Source organism: Grampus griseus, assembly GCF_964374135.1.
Source record: "Grampus griseus genome assembly, chromosome: 10".
NCBI lineage: Eukaryota > Metazoa > Chordata > Mammalia > Artiodactyla > Delphinidae > Grampus > Grampus griseus.
The window spans coordinates 61,448,740-61,472,101 of NC_139004.1; the positions used below are offsets into that span (position 1 = coordinate 61,448,740).

Below are 23,362 nucleotides of genomic sequence, written 5' to 3' on the forward strand. Positions count from 1 at the left end.
GAATGATGCACCCTGCATTCTAGTGAGTCTTTAGGATTATATTCTGACTCGCTAATCTTCCTTTCAACCATAACCAATCTAGGGTTTATCCTCTATATCAGGTTGCTCAAAGACATTTTTCTGTGCCTGGTAGTATTTTTCAGTTCTCTGCTCTGGGCCCTTTTAATTTTTTTTTTTTTTTCTGATCAAGGTGTTGAGATTGAATGGTTAGGTGAACTCCTCCTGCATTCTGGTTTATGAACGATATTTATCTTTAGTTTTCAGAGCTGTTGTGTACCCCCCCCCCCACTTCAGAGTTATTAGTATCTTAAAGAGAATTCAGAGGAGGAATTGCTTGACACTTCCTATTACTCTGCCATCTACCAAGAAGTCAATTTTGCTTTATTTTTTAACAGAATGGAAAATAATATTTATTCTCCATCCTGATGTCTCTTAGCTTGGTGACACTGGAGTGGAGGCCATGGAGGAGGGCAGAGAGAGGGGCAAAGGTAGAGTGAGGTTCATACTACAGTGGTAAACGTTTTTTGTGTGTGTGGATTGCAGGGCATATTGTATCAAGCATGAGAATACATTTTATTTCTTTGTAACCTCTGTAATTCCCTTGGACCATTCTTAAAAGTGTATCTCCAAGAAGAGGTAGCTTCCTTTTCTCATTTTTCTTTGTCTCACTGTAGGTTTTCACTGGCATTTTCATGGCTGAAATGTGCCTAAAAATCATTGCGCTGGATCCCTACCACTACTTTCATGGAGGCTGGAACATTTTTGACAGCATTGTTGCTCTTCTGAGTTTTGCAGAGGTGATAATAAATAGTATGTGTCCAGGAAAACAAAGTTGTATGTCACTTCGTTCCTTAAGAGTGGTAAGGCACTTTCTTTCCTTCTTTTTTTTTTTAAGGGGCTGTCAGGATGATAATCCAATTTAACCAGCTCTTTATTTATTTATTTGGTTGCACCGGGTCTTAGTTGTGGCAGGCGGGCTCCTTAGTTGCAGCAGGCAGGCTCCTTAGTTGTGGCATTTGAACTCTTAGTTGTGGCCTGTATGTGGGATCTAGTTCCCTGACCAGGGATCGAACCTGGGCCCCCTGCATTGGGAGCGCAGAGTCTTATCCACTGCTCCACCAGGGAAGTCCTATACTGAATAACTTATCTGACAGGATTGAAGAGTCTTGAGTGAGTTCAGTAGCTAGTTTGGATTAAACTTTACCATCTTACCTTAACCTGAGAACCAAAACTGCACTCCTCCTCCCACCCAGGCCTTTAATACCTTTGTGAGTCCCAAGGCGTCTTCTCTCAGGTGAACCCCTACTTTCCTCCCTCTCCCTCCACAAGATGATCCTTCAGGCAACCAGATGCAAAATTGTGTCTTCTGGTATCAGGACTCTGCTCCTTGCTTCGTGTAGAACCCCTCCAATGATCTCTTCCCCCACAGAGCTCTGAGCCAGGCATCCTCACAGCTGGGCTCACCAAGTGGGTGTAGACTACAGAGCCCAGGACGGGGGTCGGGTGCTGCCTGCAGGTGTTATCTCACAGGGTCCCTCCTCATTGCTGCCAGTACCACATTCCTTTTCTGTAGTCTTTGCCCTCCATCCATGAACCATTGGAGGCATCCTGGCAACCTTTGCCGAGCACCTGATATGTACATGAGGGAAGGTTCAAAGGTGAGGAAAACACTGCCTACAAGGAGTTTGCAGTCTAGGGAAGATACAAGACAGGCCCAGAAATGACCATGAGGTAAAGTGGAGTGTGACAGACCCCACAAGAGGTATGGACAGAAATCACAGAGAAATCACATGTGGGAGGGTAATAGGGAAACCACAAAAGGTGACCTCTTGTCCCCTTTCAGAGATTTACTTTTTTTTTTGGCATGGATAGGATTTCTAAGCCTGTAGAATAAGACATTTGATTCAGTTACTTAAGCATACATTTTATACTTGGCATATGTTAGAAATCACACTGCTTAAAGTCAGGCATTATTAGGCTGCTCCCTAAAGTTTTATTGGTGCTTGGGTGAGCAAAATTACATTTGCTTTACTATTGTTTAGGCTTATTACAGCCATGCTATGAGGCAAGGAGCTCTGTGGCATTGCCTGTGGATAAGAACAGAACCACAGTTTCTCCCTGAGATGCCCTCAGCTCCCCTCTAAGTAGACAGTTGTGGTCCTTCTCTTGTGATATAAGTCTTACTGACCTGCAGTATCTCCCCACCCCCCAAATAGTTGATACTTAACAGGATTGTACTTTGGAGTGAAACCACTGGTTTACATTGAAAGTTAATATAAGAAATAATCTATGAAACTAGTTGCTGTGTTTTTTCTAAGGTTATTGTCTCCTATAAGGTCTGTAAGTTTCCATGGAGAAAATTTCTCGTGGAAAAAGAGAGTGTGTCTTGACTGGCTGATTGCCTTTTCTCTCCTAGGTACAAAACATCATGTTACTCTTGTCATCCTTATGAAGTTTAGATTCAAACTTGTGACCTCAAATGTATAATACAGGAGTTAGCAAACTTTATCTGTAAAAGGCCAGACGGTAAATATTTTCAGCCTTACAGGCCATATGGTCTCTGTCGAAACCACTCAGCTTTGCTATCGTAGTACAAAAGTAGCTGTAGACAGTAGAGAACGCATGTGTGTGGCTGTGTTCCAATAAAACTTTATTTATGGACATGGAAATTTGAACTTCATGCAATTTTCATGTGTAATGAAATATTTAAAAAAATTATTTCCAACCATTTAAAGATGTAAAAAACATTCTTACCTCTCAGGCCATATAAAAGCAGGCAATGGGATGGATTTGGCCCTGGGGCCAAAGTTTTTGACCCTTGGTATATTATATACGGTTCCAATACATTCATTATATTTAATAAACATGTATGCTCAATTCCACCATCATGATCCCAAAGTCTTTATCATTTAAAATCTTAGACCAAAATATTCCATTTTTAAAACAAAAAGTAGATACAGGTGAATATTAGCTTGGGACATGGAGTTGGTGACCATGTTTAGGATGGATCTGAAAGTTATAAATGCTGTGGTTTGGGAACATGTCATTTAAATTATAGCTGAGCAGATGGAATTTGTTCTTAACTGGCTTTTCTTCCATTTTTGTTTATTGTCTGTTTTTACAGCTGAGGGTCTTCAAGTTAGCCAAATCCTGGCCAACTTTAAACACACTGCTTAAGATAATTGGCCATTCCGTTGGAGCCCTTGGAAACCTGACTGTGGTCTTGGCCATTGTGGTCTTTATTTTCTCAGTAGTTGGCATGCAGCTTTTTGGCTCTAAATTCAATTGCATAAAGAGTAATTCAAAGTCCCATGACCCTGCAGTCCCATGTTTACGACGCTGGCACATGGGGGATTTCTACCACTCCTTTCTGGTGGTATTCCGCATCCTCTGTGGGGAATGGATCGAAAACATGTGGGAATGTATGCAAGAAGCTAACCAAGCACTGTGCATTATTGTGTTTCTGTTGATCATGGTGATAGGAAAACTCGTGGTGAGTGTCTTAGTTTTGTTGTTGTTGTCATTGTATTAAATACATGGACTAAACAAATGCATTGACTTCTTTTGTAACACTTCACTAGTGAAAATTGTTACTCTAAGTATAGTATTATAAATGTAATGTTATATAATATTTTAAAATCTGCATTTGAATTTTGTTTGAAGACAGTACGGTAAGCATGAAAGAAAACCTTGTCACGTAGTGCTCATAAAGATGTCCCAATGTCTATCCTACTCCAGGTGGTTATTCAGATCGCCATTGATTGGCCGAGGTAGGGGTTTTTGACTTAATTTGTTCAATAGATGTAAAGAGATGTCCACTGAGGAAGGTTTCTTGTTGTTTAAAAGAAGAAGGAGGAGGAGAAGGAAGAGGAGGAGGAGTAGGAAGGAGGGATGAGGAAAAAAAAGTAGTCCTTTTTCTTCCTCTGGACCTTTTATGACTGTGACTCTTGGTAGAACTGCAAACATTATACAACCATGAGAAGAACTAAACTAAGACAAAGTAAGCACTGAGGAAGATAGAGGGAAGGTGGAACAAACCTATTGTCGGGTCATAATTGGTCCCCTGTTTAAAACGTTTCAAATATCTTGTCATGTGACATTTTCTTACTGTGTAAGCTGCCCTGAGTCTGTTACTTGCAGCTGGAAACATGGCTATTTATGGAGAGGCTAATTAGGTGTACACCAGTGAGGGTATGAAGAGACAGGAGACAGACAGGGATACCTGAGCATAAGTTCTTCAGAACTGAGTTGGGGCTATCATGCAAATATAATTAGCAATCCACATAGAAATAAAATTAACTCTCCTAAATACCTAATAAGTGATGTTGATAGACAGTAAGAGATACGAAAGATCAGAAGGGCAGGGTATCACCCAAGGGAGTAGGAAGGGAGCACTAAGAAAGGCTTTGTGGGAGACACAGTACTTGAGAAGGGCACTTAAGATGCAAAGAGGACTTAGCAAATAGAGGAGAGCTTGAGCAAAGATTCGGACCTGGGAATTCTCCTGGTGAAGCTGAGGAAGAGTGACTAGACCCGTTAACACCCACAAGACACTTCTCCCAGAGAGCTGTATATGTTTGAGCTGGCGAGAGCCACAAACAAAAGAGATTAAAAAAAGCCTGCACAAGTATACCATCTCTCAAATTGTGCAGACAGGAGAGGACCTCCTAGCACAGCAGTCTTAGACATCAGACCCATATCCCTGTGGGCAATTCCAGAGAAAGTCCAACCTCATGATTCTGGCTGATCCCCAAGGAATATCCACTTTTGATTTTGCCACATGGTTTCGCCATTCAGCCTTACCCTGGCCAGGTTCTACAATATGTGCTGCTTACACGCAGACAGACTGGATATGTCTGTCTGCACCCTTTACCTTCAGTTTTTCTTTGGTCTTATCTTGATGTCCCTATTACTTCCTCAATCTTCTCTCCTTTTATTTATTTTACAGATGAACTTTCTTGGGAGGCAGAAGGACATAGAACTCTCATTTGATTTTGTTTTGGGTCTTGGGGAAAAGTTGTTGTGGAAACCTACTGTATTCTTTCCTTTGCTAAATTTTTCATTCTCCTTATGTCCCCCCTCCCTTTGCCCCTTCCCAGGTACTCAACCTCTTCATTGCCTTGCTGCTCAATTCCTTCAGCAATGAGGAGAGAGATGGACACTTGGAAGGAGAGGTCAGGAAAACCAAAGTCCAGTTAGCCTTGGACCGGTTCTGCCAGGCTTTTTGTTTTGTCATATGCACTCTTGAGCATTTTTGTACCAAGTGGTGCAGGAGACAACATTTACCAAAGGAAGAAGAGGTGACAGAAGGCCCTGAGGCAGAGAGCAAAGGTGTCATTCCCCTGGTCACAGAGATGAGAAAGGGCCCAGAGACCTGGGAGGAGTTTGGTGTACTGACTTCCGCACCAAAGACCTTGAGTGTCGGGCATGATCGGACTTGGTTGGCCCCACTAGCAGAGGAAGAAGATGATGCTGAATCCCCTGGTGAAGATAAGGCACAGCCTATCACACAACCTGAGGCTGGAAAACAGGTATGAAGGTTCACACGTAGACTTAGAGGTTGTACAAAGCTAGAGTTGCCATAGGGCACTGGTGGCCTGCCCTGTTCTGAGCACTATGCAGAGATGATAAGGGTATAAAATGTGGCAGCTGCACATCCGGGGCTGGTTCTGATCATGGTCCTGCACATGTGGCACAGGTGGGCGGTGTCAGAGGAGTTCAGAGGGGAACACGATCAGAGTGGGCTGGGGCAACAGGGGAATCAAGTGCCTTTGGTTGAGCCCTAAAAGAAGAAGTATAGAGTTTGAATTGGCTGAAAGGTGAGAAAGGGAGTGTGGAAGGTGAAATGAATAGCACAAAAAGAGATTTTGTTTCTTACGTATTGCCTACCACCCTGGGAAGGATCACTTAGCCATAGCCACTACCCCTGGTACTCGGAGGGGCAGTAGTAGTCTCTCATCTCTCAGCCTCCCTCTTCCTTCATGGAACCTCTGCCCTGCAAACTAGCTAGAGTAAGGGTGATCAGCACCCTGGTATTCTCAAGCTTTTGAACCTGGAATAGAGTCTCTGTCCTATGAGTAGAAACTGAATTGAAAAAGGAAATCCAACTTCTTGGCCACATTCACCAGAAATTTAGCCTCTTCAACTCAGAGTTGGAGGAGATGAGAAAAGTTGGTAACCTGCACCTTCTGGTGAGATACATATCTCTTGATTGGGAGCTGAGGGTAAAGGGAGCCCCATCTTCTTGGTCACATCTGCCTAGAGTGGAGCTTCTGTCACACTGAGCTGGGGGTGGGAAGGAAGAGAGCAGATCATGGCTCAAGTGACATAGACTCCTGCTGTTATTACTGAAATGTGTAGTTTTTTTAGTAAATATTTCTTCATTTGCTGTATGCCCTTAGGACAATTTCCAGAAACTTAAATGATTTTTTACGAATACTTTCCACCACTTATGTTAATTTTCCTGTGGAGCATGTCTGCAGAGCTTCTTACTTTACTATCCAGGAAGCGAAATTCTGTATATCTTTTTTAAATTAAATTCTAAACTTGTTAATTTTCATGATGCTTTCAGATTACTATACTAATTTCACTTTTTTCTCAAGTAAATTCACCTCCCTGTAGCTAATTTTTGAGGGCTACTGGTTTTATGTTTGTCTCCTCATACATTTTGGAGTGTGAATTTGAAAGCTCATCTTTGTGGGACGATCTGTCCCTCTCTTTGCAGTCTAAGTTCTGTGGTATCTTTAATCGACCCTCCTAGAGGATCCATTTCAGAACTAAGTCTTGCATTGCCAACTTGGGATTCTTGTCTAATAGTGATACTAGGCATTTTGCAGATCCAGTCACTGAACCAGTGGCTCCCATTGCCCAGGTCTTGTTTCTGAGGCTGTGCTTCCTCCTTCCTCTCTAGGTTTGCAGCTTTGTATAATTGTAATCCCAAGCCTTGGCCACAGCTTCTTTTATTTGTTTATTTATTTTTAACATCTTTATTGGAGTATAATTACTTTACAATGGTGTGTTAGTTTCTGCTTTATAACAAAGTGAATCAGCTATACATATACATATATCCCCGTATCTCTTCCCTCTTGCGTCTCCCTCTCTCCCACCCTCCCTATCCCACCCCTCTAGGTGGTCACAAAACCACAGCTTCTTTTGACTTTCTCTCTTAAGTGCAAGAACTTCAACCCAGCCCATAGTTTCAAGCTTTGGACATAACTGTGGTTTCTTTCCTCACACGGGGCACTTTCATTCACCATTACCTGCTACATGCTTTAAATTGTTATTACTTTATATTTTTGTTCTGTGTCTGGTCCATAGATAATGTGTACCTGTTTATTGTGTGTATATGTTCAAAGGGGAAAAGTGTTCTTAAATCATGACCTTACAGTGTCAGATTCACAGGAACCCTCACATAGATTTTAGGATGAAACCTTTACTTAAGGTGTGACTTTGCATATATCCTTCTTGGATTTAGCTGCAGGTCATAAGACAAAATTTAGTTTTTATTTTTATGTTGTGATATATTTTCATATTTTCTTTATGTCTTTCAGTTACCTATTTTGCTAAGCCAACCCTCTGTACCCAACAGAGTAAAATATTATTTTCCTAGTTATTCTTCTAATATTTTTATACATCTGTTTTTATATCAGAATATCAAATGATTATGGATTTTAATTTTTACTGTATTCTGACATTGTAGTATTTTTTCAGGGATAACTAATTATGCCAGTACCATTTATTAAACAATTTATTATTTTGCCATTGAATTGAAAGGCTACAGTAAGTTTCACCTCTTAATTATTTGGTGAATTTTGTATCCAAACCATATTGTTTTGATTATATTACTTATGAGTAAGTTTTGTTATCTGTTTCCTATAGTAGTGTTCCAGAATTATTTTATGTTGACTTTTTCCAGGATCAGTTTTCAAAAGTAAAGCGAAAAATGTTAATAATGTAATAATTTTCATGACAAACAGAAAACCAAATAGAATTCAAACTTGTTTCATCTCAAGTGAGATGTCCAGGAGGAATATTAATTCTACTCGGGGTTTCTCAGTGTCAGGCCAGTGAACTCCATCAGAAGACCAAGGAGCCCACCAGTCCAGGAGCTCAGAGTGTGGAAATGGACATATTCTCTGAAGGTGATCTTTATCTGTCGGTACAGAATCCCCGAAAGGTAATTTTCCCAGGGTGTTCCCAGAAGAAACATGGCTCATCCATACACCTTCTCCAAGATAGCCACTGTGGAAAAATATCAAGATTAGTACAAGGCAAACTGCCAGAATTAGATCTTAAGCAAAGGTCTAGGCCAGGGTTTCTCAACCTCTCCACTGTGACATTTGGGACAGGATAATTCTGTGTTATGTGGACTATTCTGTGTATTATAGGGTGTTCAGCAGTACTCTGGCCTCTACCCACTAGATGCCCATAGCATCCCCCCATTGTAAAAATAAAAAATGTCTTTAGACATTGACAAAATGTCTCCTAAAGGGTAAAATCAATGACATTGCCAAAATGTCTACTGGAGGGTAAAATCAACGAGAAACACTGTTCTAGGCCTATAATTCTGGGAGTTGAGGTAGCTGACAGTTTCAGTCTCAGTAAAGTAGCATCCTTCTCATCACCTGGCTTCCATATTTGGGGTTAGTCAGCAGATCAGGTAAGAAGATTTAGAGGGAGGAAAAGGTTGAGGCACTGTGTCTTCATGTGCCTTATCTTTCATCAACCAAGGGAGAGCAGTTAGAGAATTCTTTCCTGAAGTCAGAGCTGGTCAGAACATTTAGGAAAGAATGCAACAAGAGGTATACTTTCTAGACACCCCTCATACCTTTGCCTAGCTAATTTCATGCATAAAAAGTCATAAAATAAGGTATTAGGTATTAACCATGGTGACAGAGGGTGTTGGAAAGTGATTCCCCCTTTCTTTGTTCTGATGTACAGAAGTCTGATGCTACGAGTGTGCTCTCAGAATGTAGCACCACTGGTCCACAGGATCCCTTTAGGCGGGTACTTGAAATGGTTCCCAAAAAGGAACCAGAGAGATGTTTGCCCAAAGGTAAGTGGCAGTATTCCTACATTCAGTTTATGGAATATTTGGGTGGGATTCTGTTATTTTTTGAAGATCTATGGTTTTGATAGATGCCTTCTTTCTGCTTCTACTGGAGACAAAAGTGAAGAGTCTTCCCTGGATTCTTGGGACCATTTCATGAAATTCTTTTTTTTTTTTTTTTTGCGGTATGCGGGCCTCTCACTGTTGTGACCTCTCTCGTTGCGGAGCACAGGCTCCGGACGCACAGGCTCAGCGGCCATGGCTCACGGGCCTAGACACTCCGCAGCATGTGAGATCTTCCCGGACCGGGGCACGAACCCGTGTCCCCTGCATCGGCAGGTGGACTCTCAACCACTGCGCCACCAGGGAAGCCCTCAGGAAATTCTTGATTTAGGTGGGGTCAACTTGTACAGCCCAAGTACCAGGGCAGAAAATCTAGAAAACTTTCCCAGAAAGCCCACTGGGCCGATATTTTTGCCACTTGGTAGAGTTCCCAGTACATCAATTGTCAGGATGTACTAGAGGTCATAGACCAAGAGAACTTGACCATAAGTCTGGGGCTGACTACAGCCCTTGCCAGGCCCTCAACTCATCTCTCAAGATTTTTCTCTGGGAGCAAGGGTCCAAGATAGTGGCGTAGGAAGTCCCTGAGCTCACCTTCTTCCATGGACACACCAACTCTACACCTACTTATAGAGCAATTCCTCCTGAAAAAGACCTGAGGGTTGATTGAACAGCTACTGCACATAGAAAGACCACATAGAAACAGGTAGGAAAGACGGAGACATGGTATCCATGGGAATGCCACCCCAACTTAGTGACCTACAGTAGGAAGGAATATGGCTACGGGGCCAGAGCACAGACTCACCTACCTTGGGATGCAGCAAGAAAACAGCAGTTTAAAGGGCATCTAGACTATACTGGAAGGAAATCCATGTACTAACCCTAGAGCTTCTCCAAAATGAGCAGGGAAGTACTGGAGCCCTCTGTGGGGTCAGAGGCACCAGAGAGCACCTTTGTTTGTGTTACCCCTAGAACTCCCCCTAGCCCTCACTCACTCCAGCTCTAGCCACCCCACCAAGACAGCTTTGGCCTCAGCACTCCCCAGGGACTGACTCCAGCCCAAGCCCTCTCTAACCCCAGTTGTCCAGCCTGGGTGGACTTAGGAGGAGTGCTCCCCAGAGATTGCCCCTGGCAAGCTCCAGCCCCAGTTACCCTGCTAAAGCTGCCAGGTGCAAGCCATCTACACGGGATACTCACACACAAGTCCACTCCTTCGAGACCAAGCTAGGTAGCTGTTTAACCTAGTTCATAGAAACAAAAACTGAAAGTCATAATGAGGAGATAGAGAAATGTATTCCAAATGAAACAGCAAAATAAAACCCCAGGAAAAACCCTAAAGAAACAGAGGTAAGTAATTTACCTAATAAAGAATTCAAAGAGATGATCATAAGAATTCTGACCAAACTAGGGAGGAAAATGAACTTCATTCCAGTAAGAACTTCAACGAAGACTTAGAAAATGTAGGAAAGAATTGAATAATACAATAATAATGCAATCCACACCAAGACACATTATAATTAAAATGTCAAAAATTTGAATCTATTGTGCCATTCCCTTTGCTCTGTAAAGTTTCTGCTGAAAAATCATCTGACAGTCTTATGGAGGTTCTCTTGTGTAAAGCTAGTTCTTTTTCTCTTGCTGCTTTTAAGAGTCTCTCTTTATCTTTAATTTTTTGACATTTTAATTATAATGTATCTTGGCATGGATCTCTTTGGGTTCATCTTGTTTGGGAACCTCTGTGCTCCCAATCTCCAAACTTGGATGTCTGTTTCCTTCCCCAGATTAGGGAAGTTTTCAGCCATTATTTCTTCAAATAAGTCTTTTGTCCTTTTTCTCCTTCTGAGGCCCCTATAATGCTAATGTTAGTATGCTTGATGTTGTCTCAGGGATCCCTTAAACTCTTCACATTTAAAAAAATTCTTCTTTTTGCTGTTCTGATTGGGTGATTTCCACTACCCTGTCTTCCAGATCACTGATTTCATTCTTCTGCATCCTCTAATCTGTTAATTCCCTCCAGTGCATTTTTCATTTTAGTTATTCTTCAGTTCTGATTAGTTCTTTTTTATATTTCCTATAGTTCTATATCTTTGTTGAATTTCTCACTGAGTCAGAACTGGCACATTATGACTCCTGTTCTGCTCTGTTGGCCAAATGTTGTCACATGGTTGAGCCCAGATTCAAGGGGTTGGAAAAAGACTCCACTCACATGGTGTGTACAAGGAGGGGTGAAGAGTTGGGCTATTAATGCACATGTATTATAGACACTAATGATAGTGATGCTAATTCCTTGCAGGCCTGGATTGCTGCTCTCCATGCTGTACTATGGACAAGAGGAAGTTCCCCTGGATCATTTGGTGGAACCTGCGGAAAACCTGCTACCAAATAGTGAAACACAGCTGGTTTGAGAGCTTTATTATCTTTGTGATTCTGCTGAGCAGTGGGGCACTGGTAAATTATCATGTCTTGTTGGGGACATTGGGGATCAAGGCAGCTGGGTGGCTTCATTCTGACTTGGCCCCTCACTGGGCTGTGAATGTGGGGAGACCAAGAAGAAGTGGGATCTCTGCTGTTGTATCCCCTTAGGGGACAGGGTTTTGCACAACAAGTTCTGGAGGAATGCTACAACTGGGAAATCCCCAAGCCGAAGATGCTTTACCTGTGGGAAGGATGACCCAAATTAGCACTTTTTCTTTTTTCTTTCTTTCTTTCTTTCTTTCCTTCCTTCCTTCCTTCCTTCCTTCCTCCCTCCCTCCCTCCCTCCCTTCCTTCCTTCCTTCCTTCCTTCCTTTTCTTTCTTTCCTTTCTTTATATATTGGCTGCACCACACAGCATGCAGGAACTTAGTTCCCCTACCAGGGATTGAACCCGTGCCCCCTGCAATGGAAGTGTGTAGTCTTAACCATTGGACCATCAGGGAAGTCCCCAAATAGGCACTTTAAAGTGGCTATTGGAGTCTTGCCCTTGACTCCAAGTCTGTCCATCATTCATGGAGGATTTCTAGACATTTTCACTGTATCCTACACGTTTCCTCCTCTAGACGGCAATGCTCCTATTCTCTTTTTTTCTGAAGACCATAGTGCTGCTTTCTAAAAGGTAAAACATTAGGAGGAGAAGTCAACAGGGACCAGATTAGGATATAAGTTGCCTTGGTATTTTTCACCACTCATGATCCCTTGAGAGGAGAGACAAAGAGATACCACTTTATGTGTATGACAGATCCTTCTAAATTGAGGTATGGTGTGATTTCCAGTGAGGTTTGGAAATAACTAAATCCACCAGCCTCCCTAGCCATATAGTCATTAACTCCTTTCTCCTCTCTCTTCTCACCTTGTAGTCCATCTTTCCTCCTCTGCACATATATCCTCACCTTGGGCAACAGTGTGTTCTCTCTTATCACCTACATGTTTCTCTCTCTCCCTCCCATTATGTTCTGTGTCTCCTCTTAAAATGGCCATAATATAAAACTAAATTCTCTTATTATTTGTCATGTCAAGTGAATGGAGTACTGAGCTATCCCTTATGGATTTAGAGTCACAGAACATTTCACAAGTTGCTAGGAGGGACAAGGACATGTCTTGTTCCTACACCCCTGCCTTCCTGGTTAGTGCTTTACACCTGTGTAATCTCTAGGTGAAAGGAGAAGAGCACACATGGGGGCCCACCAGAGCCTGTGATCAACAGACATCCCCATTTACCTGCTTACTGCAATATAAATTGTCCCTGAAACAAAAAAGAAAATTTCCCTAAGACCATCCCAGAGAACTCCCTTCATTAATTTTTATCGCTCACCCTGTAGAGTTCCCTGTAATCTTCTGGTGATTACATCTCACCAGCTGTCTACACTTCCAAAAGACAGCGTTCTTGCATTTATTCCACAAATGGTCATTGTTGTCTGCCACGCCCTGTGTTAGTCAGTAGAAAAGCAGTGGTGTTGTCACAAGGTCACAGACACACACCCCATGCACCGTGTGAGAAAACTTATAATCAGAAAAGTAGCAGAGGGCACACAATCCTCCTAGTCCTCATCTGCCTTCAGATGAGGCAAGCGTAGGCTGGGCAGTGATACTGAGCACACAATGCAGGGGATTCCAGGAGAGGGACCCAGGCCCTGTTTCACTACACGTATTTATAGAGAAATGGAGACAAGAAACATCTAGTCCCTCACCACTGTATGTGGCATATGAACCAGCAGCCTCATATCACCTGGCAGCTTATTAAAAATGCAGAGTCTTAGGCCCACCCCAGGCCGGCTGAATCAGAACCTAAGTGATTTGGGGCTCATTAGAGTTTGAGAAGCTCTGATTTGGGCAACTACTTAATAATGGGAGCTTCCTGGATTAGGAAATGGCCTAGTTATATTATGGGAGCTTCCAAAGCTCAGTTGCTGATATCAGCCTGCTCTTCCATTGGGCAAACTCAGACCTGCTGAGCCAGCTTGTTGCTAAGTTTTCAAAATGAGAGAGGAAATGAGCTTCCAACACCACTCAGATATGTCTCTCCTCAAGAGGCAAACAGACAATCCCTGACCTTCAGGAGCTTGGAGGCTAGTAGGGAAGACAGATGGAGTCCAGAAAATTATAGACCAGGGCCATAGTGATACAGTCAGAGAAGCAGTGGGTGACATGGGGCCATGTAGGATGGCACCTAACCTATTCCTGTGGAAGAAGGACAGTTTCCTATAGAAGATATAAGCTAAGCTGAGATCTTAAATGCTGACCAGGAGCCAGTGGGGCAGAGGAGGAGATGAAGGGCCTTCTTCAGTCAAAAGCCCACTTGGGGGTTGGAAGTGAGACTGTTTTATTCTTTATTCTTTTTCCCTAGGGTTGTGGGACTGTGGGATTACCTTAGTCCCTGACAGCAGGGCTGATTTCTTTCTTGCCTTCATTTGGCATTGCCTGCCAAATGACTTGGCAGGTTTAGTACCTCTTCTCCCTTTTCTTTCATCCTCAGTAACACTGTAAAGACCAAAAGGACAGCTTACACCCTAGTAATATAGGCCCTGAAGAGTCACACGCACACATACTTCAGGTGAAGGAAGTTTGGATGTAGCATGGAAAAGCGTCTCTCCAAAAGCTTGGATATCTAATTTTCATAAATCACACTTAATGAAATTTAATATTCAAAGTAATTTACATTGGGAGCTCTAGCCCACTGCTTCCCAAACTTTTGCAAATCATGGTTCACATACAAAATGATCACATCTGTAGGGAACACTGGCGTAACGGATAATGCTGTTTGTGGTGGAAGATGATGAGCCTCAGGGTTGGCAGGATCCAGAGTGTGGGCTAAGGTGTTTGGACTTGATGTTATAAGCAACAAAGAGCCACTGAAATAGAGCCATCCACGTAACTAGGGGGATGAGAGAGATGGTGTATGCCACTGGGAGGTTCTGGAAAAGTTGGCAAGATATTGTTGGCAAGAGTTGAAAGGATTAGGAAGACCAGGAAATAATGTGGTGAAGATTTTTTTTTTTTTAAGATTTTTAAAAAAAATATTCCAGGAGCCAGTGATGAGAGCCTGGGGAACTATAGTGGCAACAGAAATCTAGAAATAGGATTTTCCTTCTTCTGGTTTTACTTACTCAAGGAATTTTTTCTATGGGAAAAGTTCAGCCTTAATACCTTTTGTACAAAACCTTGTCACCAAGAGAGGTACTAGTTTATTCAAATAAGGAAGAAAAATAAAAGTTACAGTCAGCAAAGAGTTCAACTTGGCCTATGGATGTGCTTTGTCATTTCAGGTATTTGAAGATATTTACCTTGGTACACAACCCAAAATCCAAAAAATACTTAATTGTACTGACAGTATTTTCACATACATTTTTATCTTGGAGATGGGTCTGAAATGGGTGGCCTTTGGATTTAGGAAGTATTTCACCAGTGCCTGGTGCTGGCTCGATTTCATCATTGTGATTGTAAGTTTACCATCTCTGTGTCCCATGCAGGTGGGGGTTGAGGGGTGGGTGGGTAGGGGTGGAGGAGGGGATCACATGGGAGCTGCTTTTCCTGTGTGCCTTATATGAGTGCCTCTCCAAAATATTTTTCTTCACATTCATCCATCAGCAGTCCAGCCTTTCCTCGTTCCCATTCCTCATACGCTGCATCTCATACGCTCACCACCTCAACCCTTTCCATGATAGTACTCATTCACTTCTCTCCATAAGCACTGCTTATGTCTGATGTAAATCTAGGATAACTTTGCATATTCTCTACTTTTACTTCTCCTTCCAACTTTTCATTTCTTTTCAAAACTTCTCAAAGCAGCTCAGCAGCGAGCAGATTAGACTGGTCTCCATCTTAATTGTCAAGCAACAAAGAGGATTATTCACATACATTTTTTCATTTAATCTGAACAACAATGTTCCAAGTTAAGCAGACCTGTATATCACCTACCATATTACAGACAAGGAAACCTGAAGCTCAGAGGGTTAGCAATTTGTTTCAGGTGAAATTGGAATTCACACTTTGGTCTGTATGATGCTAAGGCCAGTAGTAGTAACAGTAGATCACATTTTTCCACTGTTTTCTCTGTACCAGAGAAAGCAGTACTTTGCCATATGCCTCATATGCATTCTGTCTTTTAGTTTTCACAGCCTTTCCGTGTGGTAGTTATTGTTATTTTTCCCAGATACAAAGGAGTAAACTAAGTCATAGAGAGGCTAAGAAACATGTTCAAGGTTGCCCAGCTAGAAGTGATGGAGGTGAGACTCAAACCTAGTAAGCCTCACTCCAAAGCCCTTGATTTTAACATCTATCTATATCCTTGCTACCATGACCTAATTTGTTAGACTTTGTCCCTGCTATTTAAGGAAGTAGATATGACAAATGCATAGCATAAGCCGTGTGGTCAGCACACCACACTGGAGAGCCATAATTTTGTTGGTGGGCACAAATAAGCCGTGTGGTTCAGGAATTTCAGAAAAGCATCAGTGCCATTGGAGCTCCAACACAAGCAACCCCATGATCATCATGTCGATCCCTATGAGTTTCCAGAGTGCTAATCACTCTATACCCATTATCTTATTAGATTATAGTGAAAAATGCATAAGACAATGGAAAGATTATTGGTATTTCTGATCTAGGACCTGTGGTTTACTGGCCTAAACTTAGGAGACTGATTCTAAATCTCCTTTGTTTACTCTCTTTCTGTGTAACCTCAAGCAAAGTGCTTGAAGTTTTGACATAAATTTTCATATGGGTAAAAATGAGAGTGTAGATGCTAAATTGCCGAAATTTGACCAGATACAAAATTGAAAACATAAATCTAACAATAGCCATTTAAATATCAAAACAGTAGTTGAATACCACACTTTCAAAAAGGATATTAGGCCCAGGTGGTTTTGAAAACAAGTTTAGCAAACTTCCAAGGAGCAGTGGCTATAGACTAAATGTTTGTGTCCCACCCCTGCTCCAAATTTGTATGTTGAAACCTAATCTCCAGTGTTTTGGTGTTTGGGAGGTGACTAAGACATTTATTCCTGAACCCTCATGAATGGGATTAGTGATCTTATAAAAGAGACCCCACAGGGTTTTCTCACTCCTTCTGCCATGTGAAGACAGGGAGAAGATGGCTGTCTATGAACCAGGAAATAGGCCCTCAACCAGACACTGACTGCCAGCATCTTAATCTTGGACTTCCCAGCCTCCAGACTGTGAGAAATTTCTGTTGTTTATACATCCAGGCTATTGTATGGTATTCTGTTATAGCAGCCTGAACTGACTAAGGCGAGCAGTTAACTCCAACCTTGTTTAAATTGTTACAAAGAGCAGAAAAAGAGGGGAGGCTCACAAACTTATTTAATGAGACAAACATAAAGTTGACAACGAAATGAATGGAACAGAAATGAGTAGAGCAAGAAAAGAAATAATCCTGTAAATATATATCTCTATAAATCCCAGAGAAAGCACTCAGTAAGTGTGGTCCGGGGCTTCCCTGGTGGCGCAGTGGTTGAGAGTCTGCTTGCCGATGCAGGGGACACGGGTTCGTGCCCGGTCCGGGAAGATCCCACATGCCACGGAGCGGCTGGGCCCGTGAGCCATGGCCGCTGAGCCTGCGCGTCCAGAGCCTGCGATCCGCAACGGGAGAGGCCACAACAGTGAGAGGCCGGCGTACTGCAAAAAAAAAAAAAACAAAAAACAATAAGTGTGGTCCACTATCACTATTATCAGCCTTAGCATCATACAGACCCAATTCCACGTGAAACAAGTTGCTGATCCTCTGAGCTTCAGGCTTCCTTATCTGTAACGTGGTAGTGATGTACAACACTGCCTAATTCAGGGCATTGTCGTGCGGATTAAATGAGAGAGAGTGTATGTGAATACTCCTTTTATGTTGCTTGTTACTCAAGATTATATAAAATGATCTTTATAATTGTGGAGTAAGAAAATGCAAACACAACCACAAATACATACGTACATACATATAGGCATAAGTTTACCTATTTCAAAATGTAAAACTTTTCTTTTTGTTCAACAATACCATAATTATAGTTAAAGACAGGCTAGACCCTGGAGACAGTATTTGCCATATACATAACAGATAGTTATTGTCTACAGTGTGTAAATACTCCCTACAGATCAACAAGAAAAAGACAACCCAGTGTAAGAATGGGAGGATGAAAATAGGCAATTCACAGAAGGAGCTCAAGTTGCTAATAAATGTATAAAGAAATACACACTAGTCATATCACCAGTTAGCACAGAAGTGCATATTAAAATGAGACACTTCTTTTTACTCATCAGATAGACAAAAGTTTTTAAGTTGGATAATATCTAATATGAGAAAAATTTAGGAAAATGGAATTTTTAGTCACTGCTAACTATCGTACAGTTTGTGGAAAGTTTTGCACTCTTAAATAAAATTACAAATGAGCCCAATTTACAAACCCAGAAATACCACTTCTAGTTATACATTTAAGGAAAACTTTTGTGTATGTACCCAGGAAAAATGCACATGTCTGTCCAGTTTGCTATTGTTCATAGTAGCAAAGAAATGGAAATAATTTATATATTCACCAAGAGGGAATGAGTTAATAAAATATGAATATTTATATGCTGTAATATTTCATAACAGTTAAAAGGAGCAAACCATGAGAATATATATCAACATGATAGGAATCTCAAAAACATAGTGTGGAGTGATAAATGCAAATTAGGTAGAAATAAAATAAAACTAGTGAAGACTTCCCCCCTGGAAGAATGCCATAGAGTGGGAAAGAATGTGGACGTTTTTATGTTTGTGTGTCTCATCAATGTCTCCCAATTGGTGGAACAGAGACTGGGGGTGAAGTTCCAGGCGAAAGGGTGTACAATGCCCCTCTAGGAACATCTTCCCCACCCATGGTAACAGTCATTTAGTAAAGCCAGAACTGCTAAGCTTTGCCATCCTTTTCCCTCTGGCTAGGAACAAAGTAGGTGTATTTGTGGAAAAGCTGATTAAATAGGTCTCCCAACAGGCAATGCTGTCACAAACAAAAGAACAAAAACACCTACTTGAAAAAACCATTATAAATAAACACATTTTGAATTGGTGGTGATTTTTTAAAGTTGGTTACAAATTTTAAAATCTGGTTATTCTGTCATATTCACTCAATTTCTCTCAATTTGCAAATATTTTACTTTTACAATGAGATTGACAGGACAATTCACTTCCTGTCATGCTGAGCCACTTCCCTTCTAAGCTGAGCCTCTGAAGGGTCTGCATAATCAATAAGAATGGCTGAAGATCTGCAAATAGTGGCCTTCAACTTAAGCTCAGCAGGTTTGTTGAGTTTTAAGTTAGTGTATTTACGGAGTTTTCCAATCCTCAGTCCTCTCCCATAGGGAAGAAGTACGTTAGGAGAGAAAATTGGATTTAATTCTCCAAATGGGAGCTATTTGAATGGAGGGAAATATTAGCAAACAAAGAATTATTTCTTCATAACTTGATTTTGGTATCATTTCAAACATATGGAAAAATTGCAAGAAGTAGTGTAAAGAATCCCTTATACTCTTCCCCCAGATTCACCAATTGTTAGCATTGCAGCCCATCTGCCTTATCATTTTTTCTATTTTTTCCCCCCTAAACTGCTTGAGATTAAGTTGCAGGCATCACACTCCATTAGCCCTCAACATTTCAGTGTGTATTTCCTAAGAACAAGGATATTATCTCACACAGTCACAATACAGTTATCAAGGTTAGGAATTTAACATGATCCAATACTAAAACCCACATCCATTTTCAAATTTTCTCAATTGTCACAAGGTTCTTTATGGCTAATTCACCCTACCCACACACCATCACCTTTCCCCCCACTGCAATCCAGGATCAAACTCAGGACCTCACATGACTTATCATTGTCATGTCTCTTTGGTTTCCTTTAATTCACAACAGTGTCTCAGCTTCTCTTTGTCTTTCATCAAGCAAATCGTGTAAATGCATTGTTCTCACCCATATGGGCTGTAGCTTTACCAGGCAAGGAGGAAAATAGCCTCTCACCTGCCGTCCCCTTCCAGCAGGGTCTGGCTGGTTTCTGTGTCTGGATAATCCACTGTGGGCATAATGAGTTTGCCTCTCAGAAAGACAGCTCTTAATCCCCACTGGGTTCTCTGGGCACCAAGTCAGGTGCACTACCTGTGGCTTCTTTTCCCACCAGGTCTCTGTGACCAGTCTCATCGACTTAAAGGTCTTGAAGTCCTTCCGGATTCTGCGAGCGCTGAGGCCTCTGAGAGCACTGTCCCAGTTTGAAGGAATGAAGGTATGTTCTTCAGATGGATGGGAGGAAAGTCAGCTAGCAGGGAAAGGCAGAGAAGCCAACTGCTCTTCTTGGGCTGGGCTTCCCTTAAATTGCCAAGCTTTTCCTGGACTCCTTCCCATCCAGCCCACTGCTTAGAATTTCAGAGATGGAGAAAAGTCTAAGATACAGTCTTCACCTAAAAGTGCTTCTGTGACAGCCAAGATGGGCTCTGGCTTCCCTTCAATCCTAGGGTAGGTGTCCCATAAGTCTCGTAACACCATCATCAGAAGACACTTCTCAAGTGATCCTGTGGCAACAGAAAGGACCCATTATGTATGGAGCTGAGAGCAGGGCTTGCCGTGGGGTGTGGGTTCGGGGCTGGAATGTAAAGACGGGGCTCCAAGGAATCCAGCCCCACACGTTAGGCCTAGGCCTAGGTCTAGGCCTCAAGAGCTTTTTGAGTCTCACACGTCTATTATATTTTTCTTCTGTTTTACTTCCTTAAGGTGGTAGTTAATGCTCTCATAGGTGCCATACCTGCCATCCTGAATGTTTTGCTTGTCTGCCTCATTTTCTGGCTCATATTTTGTATCCTGGGAGTAAATTTGTTTTCTGGAAAATTTGGAAGATGTGTTAATGTAACAGATGGAAACTCAGTTATAAATTACAACATTGTTGCAAACCGGAGTCAATGTGAAAGTGGAAATTTCTCCTGGTTCACCCTGAAAGTCAACTTTGACAATGTGGGAATGGCTTACCTCGCGCTGCTGCAAGTGGTAAGCGCTGTGGGTTTGTTTTTCACTCTGGGGAAAGAAACCTTAAAAGAATCATAAACCATTTCTCAGCTAATAAAAATACAGAGACTCTATTGAGATAAGAGAATCAAATCCCAGTTTCTCACATGGGAGCTAATGCCCTCTGGAATTGTTCCTCACCGAGCATCTCCAACCTTATTTTCTACTGAGCCTCAACCTCCAGGCGATATCCCATAAGGGTCTGGACCTCTCACTCTGTCCTAAATGGTGCCTTGCTCTCCTGAGCTCCAGCCAGAGAGGCGTAGAGCCTCAGATGCTAAGCCACTCCATTAGTAACAGTTCCCTGTGGGAAGTCAGTCTCAGGTTAAATCGTGGTTGCAAGGTTTTGGACAGATAGTGCAAACAGATGTGGAATCAGGAAAGAGCCTTAATCAGGCTCTTTGCAGCAGTTGGTTCATAGCTTCTTTAGCAATTTTTAAGGCAGAAATTTTCTCTTGTTTTTAAACTTTTTGTCTTGTGAAAATGAAGAAAAAAAAATCCAAGACATCTATCCTTGAATTTCCTTCTGCTATTCTTTTATGCGGACATTCTGTCCTGGAAGGGTGGGACATTGTCTTATGTACATCTGCCCACTGGACTTGTGGCTTTTGTATGGCACTTGTCTGTTGATGGCAAGTCTATAATTACGTTCATGTTCCTCTGCTTTCATTGCAGGCAACATTTAAGGGCTGGATGGATATTATGTATGCAGCTGTTGATTCCAGAGGGGTGAGCTTGTGTTCTACCATGTTCTAGAGTGCTAGGATCAAATCAGGAGTATCATGACTACATGGACAGCCCAGAACTTCCTGCATCATAATTCCAGTGGCCAGGATTCTTTGCCTTGTTTTCATTAGGACAAACACTATGAAACAGGGATTAAAAGGATTCTTATTCATCCTCCTATGAGTATTACATCCTAGCATGCTACAAAGTCAAGTCCTCTTTCTCCATACTGACCACTCATGTAGGAGGTGGAGCCAGAAGCAACAGAATCACAGGATGCCTTGATTTTCCTCTCTCACCTCCTCTTCAAGTGAGTGGAAAGGCAGAAGCCAAATTTCAAAGGGTACCTGCTCTTGACTGTGGGAGAGAGAACCTTAAGATTGGACTAGGTCTGAGCAAGAGACCCTTCAATGGCTCCAGGTTCCCCAGAGAATAAGGGGATTTCTAGTAATTGCCAACTGTCAAATTATAGTTAAATAAAAAGTGATCATGGATTCCCAAGGTTAGAAGAGTACTCAGCAAAATAGTCCATTTCTATTTCCCAGTTGGGAAAATTGAGGAATAGAAAGGAAGAGTGTTGCCCAAAGTCATAGTGAGAGCAAATGGTTGAATCAAGAATGGAATCAGCATTGTTTATTTTTTCCTACCATCACACACATATGTGTTATTGTTTGAGAGTATATAGAGTTGATGCCTGGCACATAGTAGATGTTCAGTACAGCTGGTAGTAGCAGTAGAGGTGATATGAATAGTGATATAGTAGTAGTAGAGGCAATTTATAACAAAGGAAATATTTAAAAATATTAATATGCTTATTTTTTTGTCTATATGAATATATGAACTTCACCTCAGTTTACCTTAGACATCCATCTGCCTTGAGGTGGAGCTAGGGGATAGGGAAGAGATCTTATGTATGACAGAAGAAGTATATGTCTTATATATGTTCCTTGAGTGAATGATGGGTGGATGGAGGTGTGTAGAGGTGTGCCTGACCTGATGTGGTCCTGGGATATCCTAACTGGTGTGTGCTAGTATAATGGCCTTTGTCTGTGTAGTCACAGAGCATCCTACTGTTCTCAAATATCGAAGCTGCAACTGGTGAAACCATGGGCCTTTCTCCTCCTTCAACTCCTCCTAGCCTCAAACACTGACTCTCTGCCATATCCTTCATATGGTCTCCTGGCTCAGCAGTCTACTCCCACCCCTTACTATGGAGCCCACAATGGCAGGCATATGGCTGTCAACCCCACGTCCAAGCCATGAGAACTAAAGAAGGTTCAAGAGACCGCTGTCTGCCCAATTATGCTACTCCAGTCTCTTAAGTCATCCTGCCTGCCCAGCGTATCCCAGGCCTTCCCAGCAGTAGTTTTCCCTTTGAAAAATACCAAAGTTGAGGCAGAACACACATTCTTTGCTCTCCATGTTCCCCTCGATTTACTGGGCCCCAAGCCCCCTCTCCAAACCCAAAGAAGGGAAAATCAGGACACACATCTCACAGCTCCGATGTTCTCTCTCTCTCTGTTTCTCTTTCTGACAGTTCCCTGGGTACAAGTGAGGTGATCCTTTCTGTGTTCCTCTTTCTGTCTGAACCTCCCTTTGCAAGATGATTAGCCTGCTGCATAATCTTGTTTTCAATGTCAGATACTGAATATTAATGCTTCTTTCCATTACATTGTTTCTAGACTAAATGCCTATCCTTAATTCAAACAAGTAGATGCTTCCAGCCAACTGGGACTAAGGTCAGGTACTCTTCAAGGCAAAAGAGAAAAATAATTGTTTCAAATATTTACCTCTAATACACTAGTCTGTATGGTGGGTTTTGAAAAACAAGTATCATGAGTACATTCAACACAAAACAGAGCTATCAACATTCATCTCTATCTTTGAATGTGATCAGGGGAAAGAAAACAGAGATGCTCCTGCCACCTATCCCCAAAATGAATAAAACCAATGACCATGTGAAGATCTTGGACGCTTTTGGTCATGCCTTAAGCTAGGGGAGCTTGATTATAGTCC

The 23,362-nt window shown here is 41.9% G+C and overlaps 1 protein-coding gene across 2 annotated transcripts in view; it reads left to right on the forward strand.

Annotated features, from left to right (window-relative positions):
• SCN11A (sodium voltage-gated channel alpha subunit 11) overlaps nucleotides 1-23,362 on the forward strand; it is a gene marked incomplete at its 5' end in the record, with an annotated part of 70,393 nt that overhangs the window by 31,911 nt on the left and 15,120 nt on the right. The window contains 10 exons of one of the 2 annotated variants that reach the window (XM_082664265.1): nucleotides 675-860; nucleotides 3,125-3,493; nucleotides 5,100-5,531; nucleotides 8,057-8,176; nucleotides 8,941-9,055; nucleotides 11,406-11,560; nucleotides 14,853-15,026; nucleotides 19,746-19,847; nucleotides 20,333-20,602; nucleotides 21,296-21,349. In XM_082664265.1, coding sequence (XP_082520391.1) covers nucleotides 675-860; nucleotides 3,125-3,493; nucleotides 5,100-5,531; nucleotides 8,057-8,176; nucleotides 8,941-9,055; nucleotides 11,406-11,560; nucleotides 14,853-15,026; nucleotides 19,746-19,847; nucleotides 20,333-20,602; nucleotides 21,296-21,349 — 1,977 coding nt within the window. The remainder of the gene's footprint in view (nucleotides 1-674; nucleotides 861-3,124; nucleotides 3,494-5,099; nucleotides 5,532-8,056; nucleotides 8,177-8,940; nucleotides 9,056-11,405; nucleotides 11,561-14,852; nucleotides 15,027-19,745; nucleotides 19,848-20,332; nucleotides 20,603-21,295; nucleotides 21,350-23,362) is intronic. The other variant, XM_082664266.1, reaches the window with a different exon arrangement.